This window comes from Octopus bimaculoides, chromosome 16, assembly GCF_001194135.2.
Source record: "Octopus bimaculoides isolate UCB-OBI-ISO-001 chromosome 16, ASM119413v2, whole genome shotgun sequence".
NCBI classification, from domain to species: Eukaryota; Metazoa; Mollusca; class Cephalopoda; order Octopoda; family Octopodidae; genus Octopus; species Octopus bimaculoides.
Genome location: NC_068996.1, coordinates 22,297,881 through 22,306,873, shown reverse-complemented (window position 1 = coordinate 22,306,873; position 8,993 = coordinate 22,297,881). Strand labels below are relative to the sequence as shown.

General features: G+C 36.8%; 1 protein-coding gene across 2 annotated transcripts in view; it reads left to right on the top strand.

Moving 5' to 3' along the window:
- Positions 1–8,993, top strand: part of LOC106871312 (signal-induced proliferation-associated 1-like protein 2) — a 166,298-nt gene that overhangs the window by 56,730 nt on the left and 100,575 nt on the right. For both annotated transcript variants that reach the window (XM_052973573.1, XM_052973574.1), the window contains exon 2: positions 567–2,374. In XM_052973573.1, the coding sequence (XP_052829533.1) occupies positions 973–2,374 (1,402 nt within the window). In that variant the 5' untranslated portion in view covers positions 567–972. The remainder of the gene's footprint in view (positions 1–566; positions 2,375–8,993) is intronic.

The window sequence follows — 8,993 nt, the reverse complement described above, 5'->3', positions numbered from 1 at the left end:
ACTTCAGACTTATCGTCCAATACTTCAGACTTATCGTCCAATACTTCAGACTTATCGTCCGATGAATTTACTTTGTTGACATTCTTCATTGACAGAATTTTTATTCCTTTCAACCTTTCAGTCAAGTCCGCCTTTCTTCCAGTAACATACTGTCCATATAATCTTAAATATTTCTTTAACTCGGGCACAGTAAGTACTTCGATAGCTGAATCATCAAGCTGCTTTATATCCATGATAAGACGTAAAACAATAACAATGGCGTGGGTTAGCCTCCGGAAGTTTAATTATCTACATGGAGCGCCGCCTAGCCAAGGGAGATAACCTACTTATAGGAAAGCCCTATAGGAGAGATGCATGGCTAGCCCTGTTGGAAAAGATAGGTAGGTAGTTAGATTGATGGTGATGTGTCAGGGCATATCCTGAGAGACATTCATCATGTATAATTGTTGCTGAGCAAAGCTATAACATGTAAACCTGTATGTGTGTGTGTTTATTTTTAGCGATAAAATTTCAATATTATTCCAATATTGCTATTCATCTGATTTTCTTTTTGTTTCTTTCAACAGGTATTGACTGCTGTTACACATTTTGACCACCTTTCAACATATCTATGTATGAAGAGGACATTGTTTTGAAACCATGATTCCTGCAAATATAACTAGTCTTGTGGTTGTACTAAAATTACTAAATCCCCAAAGTTCTTCATCAGTTTTATTTATTCCATTAATCTGGTAATAGAAAAAAAAAATATTAGATACAATGCAAGAAAGTTCTGACTTTGAAAATATATTCACTGCTGTAATTACAATTTTCTTGTTAATTTATATTTAAAAGTTTTTCATGATACCTGGAAATTAAAAATTTCATCAGTTGTAGTAATAATATCGATTATAATAGAAATATATTCATTTACTAGTAAAAAAATAAAGTTTATTACTTTCATTTGAAATGACTGAAGAATAATGGTATGACATGGCTTCAGATGAACCAGTTTCATCAAAACGAAGAGCAGGTAGGGGCTCTTCTTATATGATACCTTTGGACACATCTCCTCCCAGGACAAAGAAATCTGCTGACTATGGCCAGAAACCATTTCTGAATGAAAAGGTTTCTAATAACATATGTGATGATGAGAGTGATGCATGTAGACATCTTAATGAACCAGATGATACGGGTGGAGAGAGAGACTATTTTCAGACCCGAGAAAACTTTCAACGAACTAGTTTGAGGTATCTTGAAATGCATCGGTCGAGTACAGAAAAGTTTCTAGCTCGACGCAGAGCAACTTGCCAAATGAATCAACCACCTACTGAGAAACCGATTTCCAATCAAACAGCTAAAGTGAAAAATGAGGGCAAGGCTCAGCAGTTAAGTCGGGCTGGTCTGTATCGGAGCAATAGTAATTTAGAGATGGATTGTGTAGAATATTCTGATGAAGATGTATCTAAAACTGTTGTTTCTTCTCGTAGAGAATATGGAAGTACATCTTCACTTGATACTATTCCAACAAACCATGAAGGTTTCTTTGATATGGTAAGAGATTATAAACTTAGGAATGCAGACCAAAGAAGTCCTGCTCCTCCAAAGTTTCATGAAGTCTTACGAGGGAAGGCAATGCCTGAAAAGCTGACTCCAAGCAGCCACAGTGTTATAAAATCAGAATGTCTTTCTTCTGAAAAAGATTCTGAAAGCACTCAAAGTCCAAAATTGAAAACAAAATTTAAGCACAAAGATCGCAAAGTACGTGCAAAGTCGATCACTGGAGAAGCTGGGTCAGGAATATTCCGAAAGTTAAGAGGTGCAAAAGCTGATGGATCAGATATGGGAATGAAAACTTCTGATGTATCAGATGGCTTTGATAGTCGGAACGAGGAGAGAATAATGCGTAAAGCATTTGTTCATTTTGATTGTCAAAGCATTGGCATTAATGTCTATGATTTGATAGATAAGCGAAATAACGCTACAGAGAGGAAAAATACTACAACTGGGGCATCTGCTGCATCTGTTAATCGTAACAGTTACACAGGAGACAAAGATAACACTGAACTGTGTTCTGAACAGGACGAAGGAGACAACAAAAGCAATAATTTAGTGTTGAGTTGTCCATTTTTTCGAAATGAGTTGGGTGGTGAGGAATGTCGTAACATTAGCTTATGTAAAGTCACAGCACAGAAACGAAACAAGCTACCTTCCAACAAAGAGATAGAACATGGTGTTATTTATCGGAATTCTATTTGTACAGGAATCTCAGTCTTAGACTCCTCTTTGAACTCATCTGGTCAGTCATTGCCATCATTTGTAAAACACAAAGACTTCATTATTGAATATGTGGATTATGGTGCTTACTATTACAGACACTTTTTTAATGGAACTGGTAAGTAAAGAACTCAGATAATTGTTTGCAACATCTCAATTTTTTTATTATAATTTTATGATTCATTTAGGTATATCTTTTTGTTTGTTTTCCTGACCAGACTACTGTTATTATATAGCTTAGCTTCAGTGAAAGTGCATGGCTCAATCATTAGAGCGTTGGGTTCACAATCATGAGGTAGTGAGTTCGATTCCCAGACTAGGCTGTGTGTTGTGTTCTTGAGCTAGACACTTTATTTCACATTGCTCCAGTTCACTCATCTGTAGAAGTGAGTTGTGACGTCACTGGTACCAAGCTGTATTAGCCTTTGCCCTTCCCTTGGATAACATTGGTGGCATGGAGAGGGGAGGCTGGTATGCATGGGCGACTTCTTGCCTTGCATAAACAACCTTGCCCAAATTTGTGCCTTAGAGAGCAACTTTCTGGATGCTATCCTATGATCATTAATGACCGAAGAGGCTTTAGCTTCAGCCGAACTGTCATAAAGCATGTCTTAATTTTTATTTTCTGAGCAACTGATGTGTGTTCAATTCCATTGTGTGGCACTGTAGGCAGACACTGATGTTTTGTAGTAGAATTTGGTAGTTGGAAACCCAGTGTCTGTATGTGTGTACATAGACATGTGCATGTCTCTTTGTATCCACCAGTTTAAAAGGTGGTGTGGCTTGTGTCCATCAGTATCCTGTGAGTTAGAAGGTTGGCAGATATGTCTGGCATATAGAATTATTGGATGGGGAGAAGGTGGGAATTTCCCTCTACTGCTCAATGTCCTACAACTTGCAGAACTAGCTCTAACAGACTTGCTGGATGCTCAGATAAGAATAAAGATCATCGCAATATTGGAATGTTTGCCTAAATGTTTGATATTTTATTTGGCATTAGTAAGGGTATTTCATTTCAAGTTTGAGTTATATTTATATCTAATCATAATTCTGTACATGTAGCACAGAGAAAGTTACAATAGGATTGGTCATATTTAGTGAATGAAAATATTTTAGATGATTTATCATTGTTACTGGGCCCATTTTTTTCTCCTTTATTTGATATTTACTTTCTATACTGTTGTAAGAGTTGGATGACTTTGCAGTAGAGAAAATTGTCACTCCTTTCAGTCTTGTTAGTATTATATGATGAAATATTGGTGATAATGATTGACACCTGTAATCTGCTTGGAGGATTCATTATCAAGGCTAGTGATGGTAAACCTATGGTGTGCATCAGTACTGATGTACAATGGTTTTTTAGGTGACACATCATAAACTTTAATCCTTTAGTATTTAAACTGGCTGTATCCAGCCAAAATATTATACCTGTTCAAAATGACCAGATCTTACCTCTTCCTCCTACCTTGCAATATCATTTCGAAAATAAACTATCACATCATCAAAATCTTAAAGCTATACAATAGTGCATGATTAATTAAAAACAATGTGAATAAATAAGCTTTGTATTTGACAGAATAATCTGAATGATAAAGGGTTAAGAAAAATGAAAAAAGAAATCTTTCTGCAATGTCAAGTTACAAAAATATTATAAACATTTAATTAAAATATATATTAAATTGTCATATTTATGATGTACAGCAAAATTTGAAACTGTGATTTGCATAGTTATTCCTAATATATTCTGGCAGATTTAAACACAAATATGACAGATATTGGCATGGATTATTGAATAGTTTCTTCACTGAAATTATAACTAAGGCCATCAGCTCTTGTTAGATTCATTGGCTTGGGTACTTCTAGATCAGGGGTTTTCAAACTTTTTGACTTGCAGACCCCTTTATATTTCAGGCTTTATCTTATAAACGCTTATGAAATTTACACATGAATATTTGCTTAAAATAACATATATTTTTACATTTATTTATTTAACAGTATTTAACAAATAGGTTTATTGTCAATTAAAAGAGTTTGATTAAAAAACATATATAAAATCAAATTGCCCATAAAAAGTATTTGCTGTCCACGGACCCCCTGTCTTGTCCTTGTGGACCACAGTTTGAAAACCCCTGTTCTAGACAAGATACCACGTTGAAACACTGGTATCCCAGAATCCCTTGTACTAACGAATTGGGTGTGTTATGAACACACAGGTGTTGTAAAGAAGCTGTTCTTCAATGATGAAACACAAGTGATTAGCATATTTGTGTTAGAAGCTACTAGGACATATTAAGAATAAATGTGCAAGTCATTATAAAATTCATATAAGCATGTGGTACTCCAATAACAGAATTATGTAAACTGGCCATATCTGGCCAAAATATTCTACATGTTTTAGTTCAGATTGGCCAGATCTGCCTCTCACACATATACTACAATATTATTTTGAAAATAAGCACACATGTTATTGAAACTTCTAAGCTAGAAGATAATGCATGATTAATTCAAAACAATATGAATAAATGGAAGGGCAGCACTCTTGACTTTATAGCAAGCTCGTTGGAGAGAGGGTTGAATAAAAAAAAACAAATGATGAATTACCTTTAAACCAGGACCTTGTGGGAACAGTTAGACACCCATAGGCAAGTTGGAAGTTTTAAAGCAGGTGAAAGATTAAATCTGTCTCTCTCTTGCTATCTCGCTCTCTCTCTCTCTCTCTCTCGCTCTTTCGCCCTCTCTCTTGCTCTTTCTCTCTCTCGCTCTCTATCTCTCGCTCTCTTCCTCTCTTGTTCTCTCTCTCCCTCTCTTGCTCTCTCTCTCTCCCTCTCGTTCTCTCTCTCCCTCTCTTGCTCTCTCTCTCTCCCTCTCTTGCTCTCTCTCTCTCCCTCTCTTGCTCTCTCTATCCCCCCTCTTTCTCCCTCTCTTGGTCTTTATCTCTCTCTTGCTCTCTCTCTCTCTCTCTCTCTCGCTCTCTATCTCTCGCTCTCTTCCTCTCTTGTTCTCTCTCTCCCTCTCTTGCTCTCTCTCTCCCTCTCTTGCTCTCTCTCTCTCCCTCTCTTGCTCTCTCTATCCCCCCCTCTTTCTCCCTCTCTTGGTCTTTATCTCTCTCTTGCTCTCTCTATCTCTCACTCTCTTGCTCTCTCTATTTCTCACTCTCTTGCTCTCTCTCCCCCTCTCTTGCTCTCGCTCTCTCTCTCTCTTCCTTCCCACCTCTCTCAACTAAATAGTCAATAACATACATACTCCTGCATTTCGTTCACAGGCATGCTCTTTCCTCTCTCTACTGATTTTACAAGTACTCTAACAGCATCTGCCCATCAGAACTTACTGGGTTCATATTACCTCCATATTCTGGTATTTTCATCTGGCTTGTCTCTCATCCTATCAACATCCTTAGTGTGTCCAGTCTCATCCTATCGACATCCTTAATGTGTCCCCCCCCCCCACCTCTGAAGTCCCATGTTCAGTCCTTCCTTCCTGGAACATTATCTCTCTGGAATTCCTCACCTGCTCATATCTTTCCTGCAGGTGTTCACTTATGCAGATTTTTGAGGATTGGAGAGCATATGAAGGCTATAGACAGTGCCCCTTTTTGTTTTTACAGGCAGGGCAAGTTAAGAAAAAAAATTTTTTATTAGTATTTTGAATATTACTACTGAATAATTATAGTAAATCATCATCATCATTTAACATCCACTTTCCATGCTAGCATGAGTTGGACGATTTGACTGAGGACTGACGAACCAGATGGCTACACCAGGCAGAGTTTCTACAGCTGGATGCCCTTCCTAACGCCAACCACTCCGAGAGTGTAGTGGCTGCTTTTACAGCCATGCTCAAGTGGTGTTTATTACGTGCCACCTGCATAAGAGGCAAACATAATAGTCATGGAAAATGTCCTATATGATGTTGATTGCTGTAATTATAGTAGATTAACTATTTAGAGAGGCTATTAGCTAAATTTGATGAGAGTAAAGAAACATGTTTTTGAATGTGATTATGTAACCTCATTTTATTCCATTCACCCTATTAACTCATTCAGATCTAAAATACTTCAGTTTTTCATTCCTCTTTTAATGATTTGCAGCACACATGGCTTAAACACAAAAAAAGTTAACCTCAATGATGCATGCACTATACAGTATTCATTCATCATCAGGTGCCATCAATTGTGCTTGAATTTAAAGAATCTTTATTACAAGCATACTCCACTTACAGATCTTTTTCATATCAGTACTTATGAGTGGATTTCATAGATGGAAACTGAAAGAAACGTGTGTGATGATTGTAAATGAGAATCACCATCATACAAGTGATGCTTGTTTCCAGTCTTCTGTAAAAAGTATGTCTGGCCAAAGGGAAATATTACTTTGTTTGGAAACAGACAAGGGTTGGTGACAGAAAGGGCACCCAGCCACAGAAGTTCCACTCCATCAAATGCCATCAATGAGGAAGATTATATGGTGATGATACTTTCCCTATGCATATGTGAGTAAATGTGCATGGATATCGATATTCTATGTTGCCACCTTATCTAAACTAGTGGTGACGTTGACATCCCTTGTTGAATTTAAAACTAATTGCCTGGCAACACAATGCATTCAGCTATAAAACTATGCTTCGAAATAAATACCCATTAGAAATACCTCTTATATTCGAGTTAACAGGGTAAGCTGAACCTCTGTTGTCATTTGATCGTTTAGAAATAGTAACCAAATCACACTAAGCACACCCTATAATTTTAGATCAAACACATTTTAATCCAAGCTAATATAGTTCAAGGCACACAATTTTTGTAAAAAAAAAAAAAACATGGAAAGCTCATCACTTATTTAGACATATCATCAGTTTTTAATGTTTTCTTTTCTATGCATGCATAACAGAGACTCTCATTTACAATTGTCACAAGATGTGAAGACAAGGAGACACATATACATATATCATGTGTGAGTATGTGTGTCGAAGATGGGGGGGGGGAAACTTCTTTCAGTTTCCATCTACCAAATCCATTCACAAAGTTTTGTTCAGCCCAGGGTTATAGTAGACACTTGTTCAAGGTGTTGCACAGTGATACTGAATCCCAAACCATGTGATTGGGAATCAAGATGGGTCTTCATTGTTCTGCCACTACAAACTAAACCAAAAACTTAATGGATGCATTCACAATATAAAGAAATGCTAAATAGACATTAACATCAATGCGAAGCACTTTTTCATCTTTGTTAGGTCTGATGTAGCAACGTGACATAAAAATAGAGAAGAGAGTTAGTGTGTATAAATATCTGCAGAAGGACTTGTTAAAACATTGAGATAAGTGTTTCCTGATTACTTTTTCATATTATTTCAAAATATATTCAAATATTCAATGATTTATGAGACACCAGGCTCAAATTGTCAGCGGAAACAGTGGAGTTGGGGATTTTAGAGCTGTTTGATTAAAATTTTATTTATGAACATTGTTACTGTACATATATGTATTGTCTTGTAATTTATCTTGCTGTTTGGTGAATCAACAAAGATATTTATCTTTTATCCTTTTCTTACTTCAGTCTTTGGACTGTGGTCATGCTGGGCACTCCCTTGAAAGATATAGTCAAACAAATTGACTCCAGTGCTTATTTTTTTTAAAGTTTGGTACTTATTCTATCAGTCTCTTTTGTTGAACTGATACATTATGTTGATGTAAACAAACCACCACTGACTGTCAAGCAGTGGTGAGGGTAAACCCAGATGCATACATACACACATAAAAGGGCTTCTTTTTGTTTCTGTCTACCAAATCCAGATGCAAAACTTTGGTCTGTATATATATACAGGGTGTGATGGGTAAATTGTTGCCATTTTATATTTTTAATTTCATGCATGTGCATTGTTTGTTATTGATTTTGTCGATTGCACAGTATACTAGGGTCAGTTGGGCACCATCTGTGAGAAAAACAGCACCATGATGCAATTCACCCTGCCAGAAATTTGCAAATGACATACTGTACTGCTTGGCATTAGCACTAGAAGCTCCAATACAAACATTTCAGAGTCTTTGGGTGTCAGTCTGAGGACATGAACTGAGAGTGGTAAAAATCAAACATCCAGTCAACAATATGGTGATTGGAGTGATCACTAGTGATGGCAATATTATGCCTCCATTCACCTTCTCATACTGCCTCAGACGAAATCAAGTGCATGGTGGAGGTAGTGCTGCCCTGGGTGAAGACCCTATGTCTGGCAACAGGACTCTGCACCATGCCACACAAGCAAGAGAATCTAGTCATGGCTGTCACACAATTTCTGCAGCCACATCACCCTTAACATCTGGCCACCTGACCCTCCAGATTTGACTATTATGTGTGGGGCACAGTTGAGCAAGAGACCAACAAAACTCCTTGTTTCAAAACCAAAGATGAACTGAAGGTAAGAATTATGGCTGCATTCACCAACTTAAACAAGGAGACTGTCCAGAAGAGTTGCAGGAGATTTCAAAGTTGTCTGGAGGCTGTGGTTGAAGCCAATGGTGATTTTGTTGAATAAATTTACTCTTTAGTATTTCAAGATATTTTTACATAATTTTGGTAAATATATCTGTTAAACTGAGATGTCAGAGTTGGTTTTCATTTTTGTGAAATCTAGAAGATAGTTTATTCACCACAACCTGTATATAGGATATGACAAAAAACTTTGCACGTATGTGTGTATATAATATGGGAGGTTTTTGCCACACCCCATTATATATATATATATAT